Below are 15,082 nucleotides of genomic sequence, written 5' to 3' on the forward strand. Positions count from 1 at the left end.
CCATCTTTTAAAAACCAGTGAAGAAGAGGAGGAACTGGCACAGGCACGACTACACCGAGATCGACGATGGTTCCAAACCTGTGCAGGCTGGGACGCGCACGTTTGTGAAGGAGCTGCGTTCTCGAGTCTTCCCCAGGTATGGAAAGGTGACGAGAGCCGCCTTATCTGGAGCGGTGGCTTTGAACTTTAGATGGCAGCTTGTTTCTCTCACTTGGAGTTTAATTTACGTTCTTTTCTTTACTTTCTTTTACTTTCCGTGACACAGGACGGAAAATTGCAGTATTCTGCAAAGAGCTGGGAGTCAGAGTAGTTCCAAGGGGCGCGTGTGCTCTACGGGGTCCCCTAGTCACAGCTGTGAGGGCCAGTCCCCAAAGTTCGTACTGGATTGGTCTGCGGGGCACTTCCCAGGGCTGGTTCCCTGTGGTCGGCTGCTGCTGCCTCTGTCTCCCCGTTACACCTTGATTTCAAATTTGCATTCCCTTATTTTGTTTTTGTTTTTGGGGTCACACCCAGCAATGCTCAGGGGTTACTCCTGGCTCTGCACTCGGGAATTATTCCTGGTGGTGCTCAGGGGACCAATACGGGGTGCCGGGTATCAAACCCGGGTCTGCCTTATGCGAGGCAAGTGTCCTCCCCACCGTACTTTTGCTCCAGCCCAGCTTGTTTTGCCTTCTTTAAATTGCAATTTGAGGCTTTTCATGTTCCTGGAACAAGCAGATGCCATTGGGCTACACTAGCACGCGACAGGGACGAATAGAGACGTTACTGGCGCCCACTCGAGCAAATCGATGAGTAACGGGATGTCAAGTGATCAAGTGATTATTATTATTATTTTTTTTTTTTTTGCTTTTGGGGCCACAGCCAGCTATGCTCAGGGGTTACTCCTGGGGGTGCTTGGGGGACCATATGGGATGCCGGGGATCGAACCCAGGTCGGCCGTCTGCAAGGCAAATGCCCTGCCCGCTGTACTGTCTCTCCTGCCTCTATTATTTTTTTTAACGCAAGGGGACATTCTCTCGAGCAAGGCCTGGGGATGGAACCAGGGTCGGCCACGTGGAACACAAGTCTTCAGCCCCTTACAGCTCTCAGGCCCCAGCCCGGTTAGGCCCCCGCAGGTGGGCCTCTGCCCTGAGCCTGTGGAACTTGGCCCCTGACCTTTGCCCAACCTCTCACGTGGCAGCAGGGCCAGATTCTCTGATTTTTAAAGATAATGGAAAGTTCCCTGTGTTATCTGTGGCTCGAAGAGCGAGCGTCAGAAGCATTTATATAGCATTTAATCATGCTAATTGAGATCATTTTCTTCTCACCGCCTGACATCTATTTAGAGTGATAATGCTTAAATGGCTTTTACACCAGATCATAGCCAGGCGTGCTCAAGAGGGGAAGTACAATTTAAATTTAAATCACAATATCACATGCAGCCTATTATGGCATTATTTCAGAGCTGTACCCGGCAATCCCTGGCTACTTCTTCACAGTATCAGGAACCCGTTCTCTCCCCTCCCTTCACCCTGGACTGGACTCCCAGGCCAAAGCACCTGGAGTCAAGGCCCCTCGCAGCCTCCCCTCACGGACAGGTGTTTGCTCCTTGCTTGGTGCAGCCCAGGGCCGGGCTTTGTGCCCGAGACTGGGCTGCTCGGGAGAGAGGCGGGAGCTCCCGGTTACTGTGTCAGCACGTGGCATCTGGGGTGCTTGTGTGCCTTCCCGGGGGGAGGAGGTGGGGTGCAGAGGGACACACCTGGCAGTGCTCAGAACTTACTCCTGGCTCTGTGCTCAGGAATTACTCCTGACTCTCTGCTCAGGAATTACCCCCTGGCGGGGCTCTGGGCATCATATGGGATGTCAAGGATGAAACCCGGGTTGGACACGGGCAGGGCAAGTGCCCGCCCCACTGTGCTCTTGCTCCAGTCCCACTCCCAGAGAGATGAGGTGGGTTTTTTTTTCTGTTTTTTTCCTTTTTTGTTTTTTTTTTTTTCTGGCTTGGGGCCACATCCGGCAGTGCTCAGGGTAAAGTTATGCCTGGCTCATCACTCAGGTATCACTCCTGAGTAGTGCTCGGTGAACCATATGGGGTTCGGGATCAAACTTGGGTCGGCTGCATGAGAGGCAAACACCCTACCTGCTGTACTGTCTGTACGGTCTCTCCAGGTCTAACAACCCGAAAGAGTAGCAGTTAAAACGACCCTTTTCCTGCTGTTAGTAGTGCTCGTAACTCCCAGGGCTTCTGCCAAAGCAGAGCCCAGAGAGCAGGGCGGGGGCTGGTCGCAGATGGCCAGCTGGGATCCGTCTCCGTCCATTCAGCCCTGTGCACTGCGAAAGGAATGAACTGAGCCCCCGTCCGGATGTGATTCACAAAGAGGGATTTGCACTACAGTGAGCAGGGCGGCGCCCCATCACATTTAAATGTTTGGGTCCAAGTGATAGTACGGTGGGTTCGGAGACTCCAGTGCCTGTGGCCGACCCGTTCAATCTCTGATACCACACATGAGTGTAGAGCCAGGAGTGAGCCTTGAGCACAGCTGGGTGTATGCTGCGCCCTGCCCCCCTTCAAAGAAAGAAAGCCAACAATAAAAGACACATTTAGAATGTTTAAATGGGGGCTGGAGTGATAAGGTGAGTGATAGGACACTTGCCTTGCACACGAACAACCTGGTTTATGGGATACCACGAGCCTTGCCAGGAGTGATTCCCTGAGCACAGAGCAAGGAGTAAGCCTGAACTGGGTGTGGCCCCAAAACCAAAAAATAAAATATTTAAGTGTAGAGTTAATTGTCTTCAACACATATATTAATCATTAAAGAACGGGTGGTTTGAGGCCCTACCTGGTGGTTCTCAGGGGTTACTCCTGGCTCTGCACTCAGGGATCACTCCTAGAGGTGCTCAGGGGACCACATGGGGTGCCAGGGGTCAAACCCAGCTCAGCTGCATGCAAGGCAAGTGCCCTGCCCACTGTTCTATATACATCTTTGAAAAGAGTTGGGGTTATATGTATTATGTAAGGTTTTTTTTTTTTTACTTAGTAAAAACATAGAGGTTTTTTTTTTACTTTATTTATTTCATCGACCTGCGTCCCAGACTTTAAGAGTTTTTCCCCACTTCACTGCTGTGTGGGTGGTATGCAGTCATGTGTGTATACCCTGCAGTTAAACAGCCCCCAAGGATGTTCAGTTTATCTCTTGGAAGTTACAGCATACCTGTATTTTTAAAAACGCTTGTATTTGGGCCAGAGTGATAGTACAGCAGGGAGGGCGCTTGCCTTCCATGTGGTTATCCGATTTCAGTTCTTGGCATCCCATGTGGTTCCTTAAAACCGCCAGGAGTGATTCCTGAGTGCAGAGCCAGGAATAACCCCTGAACATTACTGGTGTGACCCAAAACCAAATAATCCCCCCACTCCCCCATCCAAAAAAACCCCCAGCAACAACAAAACAACCAAACAAAGAAACCACTTGTATCTAGTATTTTTGTTTGACAGTGACCGAAAAATACATACTTTGGTGCAAAACACATTGCACATTTCAGATCAGGGAGTTCAAGTGATTTAGGATTTTCCTGGGAGAGTCTTTAAACTCACAGGTTCCTGGAGAAGACTAGCAAGGGAAGAGGGTTAGATGTGGAGGCTTAGGGGAAGCCAAGGACAGTGTGTAACTCTTTGTCAGAGGATGGAGTTCCAAGTCTTCCACTGAGGAGACTCGGGGAAAGTCCGTTCTGCGTGTCTGCAGCCCCAGACTGACCTTCCATTGTTGAGAGGAAGGGGAGGAAGGTCTGATTCAGGGGCCTCTTTCTTGGCCACTCCCTCTGACACATTAGACTGTAGGTGACAGACTCTCAGGTGTGGTTGTCCAAATGGAAATGGGTGTTACTGTTACTGTTACTGTCCTCCCGTTGTTCATCGGTTTGCTGGAGCGAGCCCAGTAACATCTCCATTGTGAGATTTCTTGTTGCTGTGTTTGGCATATCGATTACATCACAGGTAGCTTGCCAGGCTTTGCCATGCGGGCGAGATACTCTTCGGTAGCTTGCTGGGCTCTCCGAGAGGGGCAGAGTAATCCAACCTGGGTCAGCTGGGTTGGCCGTGTGCAAGGCAAACGCCCTACCCGCTGTGCTATCACCCCAGCCCAGAAATGGACATATTTCCACCAATAATTTTGAGTGCAAAGCAGCAACGCTTTGTGGCAATTGGGAGAGGGACATGTGGCGTCTTCTCCCGTAAGGACATCTGTTGCTCTCTGGACGTACGATTAGCTCCAGGTGGAAGAGAGGGTTCCTCCACCTTTCTACCCCAGTGGACCAGCACCTGTCCTGCATCCCACTTCCCAGACTAGCAGTGATAATGGAGATGGGGGACCAGTGGTTTCCCACTGTCCTCCCCCTGCGGACCCGCACCAGTCTGCAGCCCTTGCTCTTTGAGCTCCTAGACAACTTGTGTTGATCAGTGTTTGCCCTTGTACATCTCCTAAGTTCAGTCAGTCCTTAAAGCTGCAGGCCTGCAGCTACCATTCCACTGTGCTCATGGGATGATGTTCCCAGACCTCTCCCGTACTCGGAGCTGAATCGTTGCACTCTGGGCATTTGATGTTACGTGCATACACATTTCCAGTCAGATGTGATGAAGTCATGACCTACCAGTTTTGCTTAAGTTCAGCAAAAAGGGTTTCAGGAAACATTCTCTCTAAAAAGGGAGTCTTGGGTTTGCCAGGCCGAGAGCCACCGAGACCATCAGCGATCCAGCGTTTGATAAAACTCTTGGCAGAACTTTTTTTTTTTTTTTTGCTGAACTGATCCACAATGCTGACATTTCCTTCTTTTGCTTTCCTCAGCGCCGAGGAGGTCATTGTGAAGATGCACGGCAGCCAGCTCACACACAGGTTCCTGGAGAAGCATGGATTTGAGGTCCCGATCATGGTGCCCAAGTTAGACGATCTCGGACTCAGGCTCCCCCCGCCTACCTTTTCTGTTCTGGATGTGGAACGCTATGTAGGTACGAAGCCGACTCCGTTCCGTATGCGGGGGAACGCGGGGCAGGAAACGATCACGACCCACCCGCGCAGAAAGCTGCAAGGAGAGAGCTCCCTGAGTGCCTCGCCTGTGCGGGGAGGGGAAATGTAAGGTCACCGCTGTCGGAACCGTTTTCTCAGGAGACCAGGGTTCCGGCAGAACAGAAGCAGCCATTCTTGCCTGTTCAAATTCCTCGGACTTGTCTGCTGCCCTTTTGGGTTCTTGTCACCATTTCAGATACTTGGCTAGGAAACTTGATCACCGAGGAAGAAGGTGTGGTACAGGGATTGCTTCTTGGTGTCTGTGTAGAATCCAGGTTGAAGATTACTGCCCCAGGACCCCAACTGCAGAGTTCTTCCTCAGGGACCTCCCTTACTGGGCGCCTGCAGCCTAGAGAAAGGCAGTAAGAAAGACTCTGTCACTTGCCTTTTTTTTTTCCTTTTGTCTTTTTGAGTCATACCGGCAATCCTCAGGGTTTACCTCTGGATCTATACTCAGGAATTACTCCTAACAGTGCTTGGGGAATCATATGGGATGCCGGGGACTGAACCCAGGTCGGCTGCATGCAAGGCAAATGCCCTGCCTGCTGTATTATTGCTCCGGCCCCAAGATGCTGTAGCTTTCGAGTTTTTGTGGTCAGTGACCTGAAGGTACTGCCATTGCATGCTGTCTATACTTGATGTGTGACTTGGGCCCTGGAAAGCATAGGACGCCAGGGGACGACACTGATTTGGGGAACCCTCGTGTCTTGTAACATTGATGCTCTGTTGAGGATTCCACAGTTCTCAGCCTGGAATTTGCAGTTGAGGCTGGTGCTATGTACCCAACACTCCTTATCAGCCATGGGAACAGATCTCGCTGAGAATTAGAGTGCAAATTGATCTGGACTCAGAATCCTGACTCAGGGCCGCTGCAGCATCAGAGATCTTAGAACTTACACCTTTATTGCTGCTTCTCTCTGGTAACCATGTTACTAGAAAATTCAGTGGAGCGGCATGACCTTCCTATTCAGCTAATTTTGAATGTCTGAGTAAGTAGATGAGACTGCTTTAACCACTGGCATAGGTAGCTCAAAAAATACTGATCAGCCCAGAGAGATGGCTCAGAGAGAAAGAGCGTGGGGCCCCCGGGGCTGCACAGAGTGACCCTCCAAGCTCTAAACTGGGAGTAGTCTCCAAGCATTGCCAGGTGTGGCTCAAAACCAAAGATAGCAGTAGCAGCAATACAATAGAAATAATTTGGTATACATTTAGGGAAAGTTCAACTGCTTGGTAGCTTGATAGCAAAGCTCTTCAGTTAATGGAGTTGTTTTGCCTTTTGGGGGGTCTTTTTTTGTTTTTTGGCCACACCTGGCGATGCTCAGGGGCTACTCCTGGCTCTGCACTCAGGGATCACTCCTGGCACTGCCCAGGGAACCATATGGGATATCAGGGATCCAACCCAGGCTGATCCGTAAAAGGCAAACACCCTGCCCAGTTTGCTGTTGCTCCAGCCCCACGTTGTTTAGCCTTTTAAAGATAAAACTGAACGTGGAACCAGGCTGTCCACTCTTAATCTAGATCAAGAAAATGGCATTTGTGTGTTTTCTACTTCACGTTGGTTAAGATCGCCGTACTTGGAATTCCACCTGCCCTGTATGACACGGCAAAGCTGATGAACCTTTCGTAGGGTGGCAGTGCAGCAGAATGTAAGCAACATTACACAGATTGGCAAGAAAACGGTCAAGGAATCTGAATTCAGAATTCAGCTCACAGGCGCTGATGCACACTGCCTTCCGCTTCCTAACCACTCATGTCTTTCTTGCAACAGGGTGTAAAAAGACTCTGCCAGGTGAGCGGAAGTTGTTGGTCCTGGCTAACTTGTGCAGTCATTCTCCAGTGCCTGAGTGGGTGTTCAGAGTGCTAGGGAAAAGTGAAGGGAAGAGACTGGGTCCCTCACTCCTTGCCCAAGGAGATTGGAACCCAGAGTGGGGGCCCCGTGTCTACGCGGCAGCCTGAGGTGGTCTTGTCAGGAGGAGCTGCACCCAAGACACCACTGACATGAAAAGCTTTGGGCCCAAATAAAGACGTTTGAAATTTATGTAGATGCATAAAATGATAATAAAAGGTATCTGAAGTTCAAAAAAAAAAGAAAGAAAGAAAAGCTTTGAAAACCTGATAAGTTTTTGTGCTCAAGGTTAATTATGCAGCTCTATCTTAATTGTCTGATTCTTTTCCTCGAAAAGCTTCCTTTCTCCAAAAGTTCCCATTGGATTTTTAAAAGCAAGCACACAGAAAAATTATTGTTTAGGCGCTGGAGTCTGATACTTGGCTTTATTATTATACGCAGTGTACATGGTCCTTCAGTTACTTTTGTTTCAGGCCTCTATTGATGCGGCTCAGAAGCCCAGTAATGAGACTGTAATTTTTCTCTGCAGGTGGCGACAAAGTGATAGATGTCATTGACGTGGCAAGGCAGGCAGACAGCAAAATGACGCTTCACAATTACGTTCAATACTTCATGAATCCTAACAGACCAAAAGTGTTAAATGTGATCAGCCTTGAATTTTCAGATACAAAGTGAGTAGCTCTGGACGTTTCAGTGTAGCTTTCTGAGTGTTCCCTAAATGTCGTTTAATGAGAATTAATTTTAGTAAGAAAACAGAATTGTGACTTCTGAAGTGGTCCAGTGATAGCAATGTTGTAAATTTTTCTTTGACACACTCAGAGACTATTGAGAAAGAAGATGAGTTTTGAAGTTGCATTTATTAACCTTAACTTTCTGTTGATTTCTTGGTTTGGGTTAAGTTGGGAGATACAATTTTAAGGAGTTTTCATTTGCACATTGTGGGTATGGTGTTTGTGTGTATATGTATTTGTGTATCCTTGTTATTTTTTTAAGTGCTCAATCCCTTTTTTTTTTAAATTTAATTCAATTTTTTTTAATGTATCACCATGAGATACAGTTACAGACTTATAAACTTTCATGCTTACGTTTCAGTCATACAATGATCAAGTACCCATCCCTCCACCAGTGCCCATTCTCCACCACCAATGATCCCAGTATCCCTTCCCCCAACCCCCCCCTCCCGTGGCAGGCGCATTCCCTTTTATTCTCTCTCTTGCTTTGGATGTTATGGTTTGCAATACAGATATTAAGTGGCCATCATGTTTGGTCTGTAGTCTACTTTCAGCACGTGTCTCCCATCCCGATTGGGCTCTCCAAGCATCCTGTACTTGGTGGTCCCTTCTCTATCTGATCTGCCTTTTCCCCCAGTGTGTGAGGCCAGCTTCCAAACCATGGAGCAATCCTCTTGGTCCTTATCTCTACTATCCTTGGGTGTTAGTCTCCCATTCTGTTACTTTATATTCCACAAATGAGTACGATCTTTCTGTGTCTGTCCCTCTTTTTCTGACTCATTTCACTTATGTTTTTTTTAAGGATGTCTGAGTTGGTGGAAGTTCCTGATATTGCCAGAAAACTTTCCTGGGTAGAAAATTATTGGCCAGATGACTCAGTCTTTCCCAAGCCATTTGTTCAGAAATATTGCTTAATGGGTGTTCAAGACAGCTACACAGATTTCCACATTGACTTCGGTGGCACTTCAGTTTGGTACCACGTTCTCTGGGTAAGAAAGGAATATTTCTTTTTTTTGCATTTATTTTATTATTATTAGTTTTTGTCACTGTGTATACAAACCCTTATTAGGAGGGCTTCAGGCAAGAACTGTTCCAGCACTACATCCTGCGCAATTCTGTCTCTCCATACCCCCCAGACCAGAGATCATTCTCTGTCTGTCTCTCTCCTGACTGCGCTCAGCATAACTTCAGCCCCACCCGCCTGGCAGCAAATGTCAGACTTCATTCATTCCTATAGCCTCATAGTACTTCATTGCAGGCAGGTAGCACAGTGTCACCTGATCTTGGATGCTTGGGTTACTTCCAGATTTTGGCTGTGGAGACAGCGCTGTGGTGAACACAGGAGTGTAGATGACCTTTTATGAATTGGGTTTGGGGACCCTTGGGGTTGATGCCTGGGCTGGGTTGGTGGTGGATTATTTGTCCTTTTCCTGACAGAAGCATGCTGTCACATTTTACTTATACCAAGGGAAGCTTTTGAACTTCCTAAGGAGGGCCTGTCATTTTTTTTTTTACTCACCTTCACCTTTTTATTCATGTGCCATGATTCACAAAACTGTTAATACTATTTTCATTCTTATCCCAAGTAGCGAAGGAGGCATGAGTTCTTCATTTTAGTTTTTAGTTAGCCTTTTGACTTTTTAAAAAACATTTTTTTCTTAACTCTTGCTAAAATCTGAAGCAAATACCTAAAGAGGGGTGAAATTGCAGTAAGATTCACTTCTGATGTTAAGGGTGGGAGTAGGACTAGTTGGAGAAGTCAGCGATGTAGTCATTTTTTTTTTTACCTTTTTACCTTGCTTTTCCAAGAACTGTGCTACTTAATACAGTAGCTGTAGATGTGAATAATTGAAGGTACGTGTAAATGAAATTCTAGCTCTCCACTTCCGTTAGCCAGTCAGGAAGGCACCCAAGGCTATATGCACAGCTCAGGACAGCAGAGAGCCACCCTCGCCATCCTTACAGAAAGTTCTGTTGGCACTGACCAGAGCTGGATCTCCGCCCATGTCAGGCCTGGTAGGAAAGCTCTGGAATCCATTTGGTGCTCTGTCCTTGGGCTCCTGTTTCTTCATGATAAAGCAAAGGGTCAGTTCACTAAAAGGAAGTTTATTTACAGGCCCCTGAAAGCAATCACTATATTGTAGTAGATCTAAGGGGCAAGGGCAGAGTTTGCAGGGGAGACTGTAACTGGGGCCTGGGAATATGCATTTGCACCTTACTCTTGAAACTGAGATCAGTGGCTTGATGGTGATTCTTTCCTCTCCTCTCTCAGAACCATTTTCCCAGCACTTTCCTTGCTCCTCCTCCTTCCTGTTGCTCTTGCTCAGGTAAAGAGACTTATTAAGGGCAATAACTAGTGATTGGGTATGCCCTTTTGATCCTCAAAATTCTGATAATTGTCTTGAAGTGAGAGCAATGCGTTGGGAATTTGTACTAATCTAGGAAATCGTGAGCATGTCTCTTTTTCAAAGACAGTGTTATTATTCCTTTCTAGGGTGAGAAGATTTTTTATTTGATAAAACCAACAGATGAAAATTTGGCACTCTACGAATCTTGGAGTTCTTCCGTGACCCAGAGTGAAGTGTTCTTTGGTGAGAAGGTGGATAAATGCTACAAATGTGTGGTGAGACAGGGACACACCTTGTTTGTCCCCACAGGTAAGGTCACTTTCCATCCCTGCCCCATCGCTGCTGCTTAGTTACACGCTGTCAGATTCTAGTTAGAGCCTCTGGCTTAAACATATTGCTGGGTTCTGTGTTGTTTTCATTGTTTATTTGTTTTTATTTTTGTTTTGGGGCCACACCAGCCACTGCTGGGGATCTAACCTGGACATTCTACATTCGGAGTATGTGCTTTGTGCATTGAGTTACTTCTGTTGCCCTGTGTTTTGCAGGGCCCAAGTTACACTCTGATCCTTTTTTAAAAATAACTTTATTAAGTCATTAGTTACAGACATTCAGTATTCCAACACCAGTCCCACCTCCATTGCTCCTTCCCACCACCATTATTTCCAATTTTCCCAACCATCTTTGAACCTGCCCCCAACGCAGGCCCTCAGTAATTTATTTTACATTGCTTGTTATAAATAATTTGCTAAAAGGATGATCCAAAAATGTTTCCTTAGGAGAAAGTTAGTGAAGATTGTTTGTATCTCACCATGGAGCCCTTAAACCCTTGTATAAGAGATTTACTAAGATGTTGTTACACGTCAAGCCTTCTGTGTTTATATTTTGTTAATCGAGCTTGATTGCCTTCTACGTTATATCCCATCCAATCTGTGTGTTAGTCCTGGTTTATCAGTGTTACAGAGTTTGAGATGTTGTGCGCTTCAGGGTGTCCAGAATTTTTAATGGGGTTATGGATCCGGAGTTAAATTCTTTTTTTTGATATTTGGGTCATACCCGGTGATGCTCAGGGGACCTTTTGGGATGCTGGGAATCGAACCCAGGTTGGCCGTGTGCAAGGCAAATGCCCTACCTGCTGTGCTCAGCCCCCGGAGTTAAATTCTTAACTGACTGGCGGCTTCTGGGTGAGTGAGTGCTGGGCTTCAAGAAGTACAAGAAGATAGGTGGGAGATAGACCATCCCCCAGTCCCTTGAAAGCTGGAGATTTTAGTCACAAAACCCACATACCTGGGTTTTTCAACAAATTAATTTCTGGATGAAACTCGTCCAAGCAGTGAGGTCCAGTCTGGAGCATGATGGCGATTGTGGGGTGTGAAGGTTTTCAGCTGCCGAGGCTCCAGGTGGATGCAGGGGATTACCCGCCCCTGGGACAACTCAGCCTTGTTCGGACCCGGGAGAAATGCTGCCACTTGTTGATCTCTCCTGAGATTTATTTCTGAGTTTCTGGATCCTGGCCAGTGAGAGCAGTGCCAGGGTTTGACCACTCTGATTTTAACGTTTCCCCTCACATTGTACTGGTCCAGTGTTATAAGGAGTATCCTCCAGTTCCTCTGAGCTCCACTTGGGAGGCCCCACCTCCCCCCAATCCTTTGGTCTTTCTCTGGGGATCGAGGGGCCCCCAGGAAGTGTTTAGGGAGCCTGGGTCCCGTTGCTGGCACTGTTTGACCAGAGAGTCTGGTGATGGCCTGAGGATGCATAGCCGCTAGGCCCAGTGGTGCTCAGGGGGCTGCAGGGCTCCCTCCAGCAGTGCTCGGGCTGGATGGTGCCCTCACCCATCCAGCCCTCACCCCTGTGCTCTCTCCCCAGTATTAAAGTTAGGCTTCCTTTCTGTTGTTGAATATAGGCATTGGTGATATTTTCTCTCTCTTAGACCCATATCATATGTGACTTTCATATACTTTTCTCTCAGTTTGTGGGCTATATTTTTAACTTATTAAAATGTCTTTCAGATAATTTAAACACACACACACACACACACACAAACTTTTGGTGATGTTCCCTTTCGTTTTAACTGGTCAGTGGTTCTTCATTGCTTTTTTGGTTTTGTTTTATGGGCCACAACCAGTGGTGCTTCGGGCTTAACCCCTGGATCTGCTCCTAAAAATTGCTCTTGGTGGGGCTCCCTGGACCCCTGCCCATATGGGGTGCCAGGGATTGAACCCAGGCCAGGCGCATATAAGGCCAGTGCCTTACCCACTGTACTATCTCTCTGGCCCCCTCTTTTTAAATTTGACTTTTTATATTTTTTCCCTTTTGTTTTTGGTGTGGGGGGGTCACACCCAGCAATGCATAGGGGTTACTCCTGGCTCTGCACTCAGAAATTACTCCTGGCGGTGCTCAGGGGACCCTATGGGATGCTGGGGATCGAACCTGGGTCAGCTGCATGCAAGGCAACTGCCCTGCCCGCTGTGCTATTGCTCCAGTCCTTTTTAACTTTTTCATCGTTCTCTATTGCTGTCCACGGCCGCGCCTGTCATAAGAAAATAGTGAAGGCTGGGGGATCTCCTGCGGGGGTGGCTTCAGAGCACGTGGTTGTTCGAGGATCCTGACAGAGGCTGAGGGTCAGCCTCCCCGGAGCTGCACACATGTGCACAGTGCATCATGCTGATGTGTGGCTGTGTGAGGCCTGTGGGCTCACCGCTCACAAAGTTACACAGAAAATCCCCAACAGCGGCATCCACCAAGCCTTTCTCTGCTTTGTCCTGGACCACACTTGGGTCAGGGCTTTTGTGTGAAAACTCAGGCAGTTGAGAGGGATGCAGGTGACAGAGTCTGCTCTGCCGGCGACGCAGAGCACCAAGCTTCAGCTGCAGTCTTGAGGTGCTGATTTCTCAGCTGCCGTCCCAGCGCCTCCTGTTGGGGGCTGAGTGCTGAAACCCACTGACGGACTCGCCTCTTGCTCCGCAGGGTGGATTCACGCGGTGCTCACGTCTCAGGACTGTATGGCGTTCGGGGGCAACTTTCTGCACAACCTTAATATTGGCATGCAGCTCAGGTCGGTAGCCCCCTATCTTCCAGGGCCTCACGCCCTTCCTCAAGTGGACACTGTGTCACCATTGTCAGTGCGTCGGGTCCCCGCCTCTTCCAGTTATCCGTTCACGGAGAGAGGCTCCGGGAAGTGGGGGGAATATGAAATACTTTCCCCAAAGTGGGGTCTTGAGCTCTTGTCAGGAAGAGACACTGGGAACATTTTCTAATTGGAAACCGAAAGAGTAATCTTCAGTGTGGGACTAACCTTGTTGGTTTTCCAAACTGCCGAAGAGACGGGCCTTCCTCTGGGGAGGAGCAGGCATTGCCCACAGCATCGTGCTTTGCTCTTCTCTCCGTCGGTTGGAGACTGTGGTGTGTGGGCACCTCATGGCAAACTCCAGGATGGTTCCGATGGACAGACTCCGTCAGGACTAGGGCTCAAGGACTCCCTGGCAGGAAGCCCGTTGTGGGATGTCGGGACCCCGTTTCTTTGACCTGGCCCCAACATGCAGTTACTTCAGGGCTTGTGGCCCCCATAAAGCCTGCAGCGTTAGGCCAGTGCTGCTCCTCACAGCCCAGTCGCAGGGTCTCGTGTCTCTGTCCCCGAGTGGTCCCGGAGCTCCTGCTGCCAGGCTGTGCTGTGGCGGCCGTGGTTTCTGTCAGCCGCCTCACTGGTCCCCACACCCTAGCGTGACCCCTGAGTGGGACCGAAGGAAAGCACCCTGGGCATGCGTGGCTGCAGGGAGCTGGTCTAGCCACACAGCTAGACAGTTGGGGGGACCCTGTCAAGTCAAGGTCCTTCTGGGGACGTTAGGATGCAGACCCCAGGGTGTAATCTCCCAAGGGCCAATGTCGCTCTGCACCACGGTGTGGGTTGTGTGAAGCTCCGCCCTGGGGAAGCTCCTCATCCTCCCGTCTCGTCCTGATGCGCGTGTTGATTCCCTTCACACGGGACTCAGGGCCTCGGTGTCCCAGCGGCCGCATTTATTCTCCTTCAGTGTTGTTCAACTTGGAAATACCTGTCCTAATGTTCAGTTTCTTCACCTTTCACCCGTTAGGTGTTATGAGATGGAGAAACGGCTGAAAACACCAGACCTTTTCAAATTCCCTTTCTTCGAAGCCATTTGTTGGTTTGTAGCCAAAAACCTGCTGGAAACCCTGAAAGGTAAAGGGTGTTGTGCCAATGTGTGTCTGTTTTGGGGTGGGGGGGTGTACAGGGTGGGGAAGCCCTGGCCAGTGCTCCGCCTGGGACCCCTTTCCATGTGAAGTGCCCTGTTTCCCTCTGCCAGCCAGTGTTTTAGCAAAGTAGCATCCCTGCTCCGTGCTCTTCACAGTCGGGAAGATGCGTGGGGATGGCTCGAGTCAGGAGGCAAGTGCCCTGGTGGCCCCCGCGGCGCCCCTTCCTCCTGACACAGCTAGGCTACAGCCCTGCTGCCTCCCGAGTTTCCCAACAGCTGTTTCCAGACCTTGAGGGCGCGTGTCCTCGTCCCGAGAGAATCAGGCCGCTGTCCACTGACCCGTGTGTGGTCTCTGAGCCTAGAGCTGGGGGAGAACCTTCAGGAAGGAGCTCATCTTTCACTGAGCCCAACAGCTGCCTTGTGGAGTGGCTATCGGTGCTCCTGGCTTGGCTGGGACTAAAGGAACAGTCAGGTGGCGCCCAGAAGTCCTTCGGCCTCTTTCCCAGCGTTTGCTCCTGCATCCGTCCTACGACAGGGTGGCTCCACCTGCTTCCGGCTCTAGTTTACCTAGTTCTTTCGCAGCATGGCAACTCGAAGAACTCCAGGGGAGCAGTTAGAAACGGGTCAGCTGTAGCCTAGCATAACAGAAGCTCTGGCTTCTTTTCCCAGTTAGAAGTTACACAAGAAAAAGTCAAATAAAAGGAGGCGATCAAAACTTCCTAGGGTGACTGTGCACAGACTCAAGTGGCGAAGCACAGTCATGATCTCTCCTAAAAAGAAAATGGGACTCGTGGGTTTTGAGTCAGGGAGGCGGGGGGAGCGGGAAGGGACACAGTGCTGGGTGGGCATGGGGTAGATGTCTCCTGGTGCTGCCAGTGTGGGGGACAGAGGTGGGTCCCAGAGATGCGGGGAG

The 15,082-nt window shown here is 49.2% G+C and overlaps 1 protein-coding gene across 1 annotated transcript in view; it reads left to right on the forward strand.

Moving 5' to 3' along the window:
• KDM7A (lysine demethylase 7A) overlaps positions 1 to 15,082 on the forward strand; it is a 79,205-nt gene that overhangs the window by 40,702 nt on the left and 23,421 nt on the right. Inside the window, exons 3-9 of the mRNA XM_056123906.1 lie at positions 19 to 136; positions 4,821 to 4,981; positions 7,415 to 7,556; positions 8,419 to 8,605; positions 10,111 to 10,273; positions 12,929 to 13,016; positions 14,050 to 14,156. Coding sequence (XP_055979881.1) covers positions 19 to 136; positions 4,821 to 4,981; positions 7,415 to 7,556; positions 8,419 to 8,605; positions 10,111 to 10,273; positions 12,929 to 13,016; positions 14,050 to 14,156 — 966 coding nt within the window. The remainder of the gene's footprint in view (positions 1 to 18; positions 137 to 4,820; positions 4,982 to 7,414; positions 7,557 to 8,418; positions 8,606 to 10,110; positions 10,274 to 12,928; positions 13,017 to 14,049; positions 14,157 to 15,082) is intronic.

The sequence above is a fragment of the Sorex fumeus genome, unplaced genomic scaffold, assembly GCF_029834395.1.
Source record: "Sorex fumeus unplaced genomic scaffold, SorFum_2.1 ptg000048l, whole genome shotgun sequence".
Taxonomy (NCBI): domain Eukaryota; kingdom Metazoa; phylum Chordata; class Mammalia; order Eulipotyphla; family Soricidae; genus Sorex; species Sorex fumeus.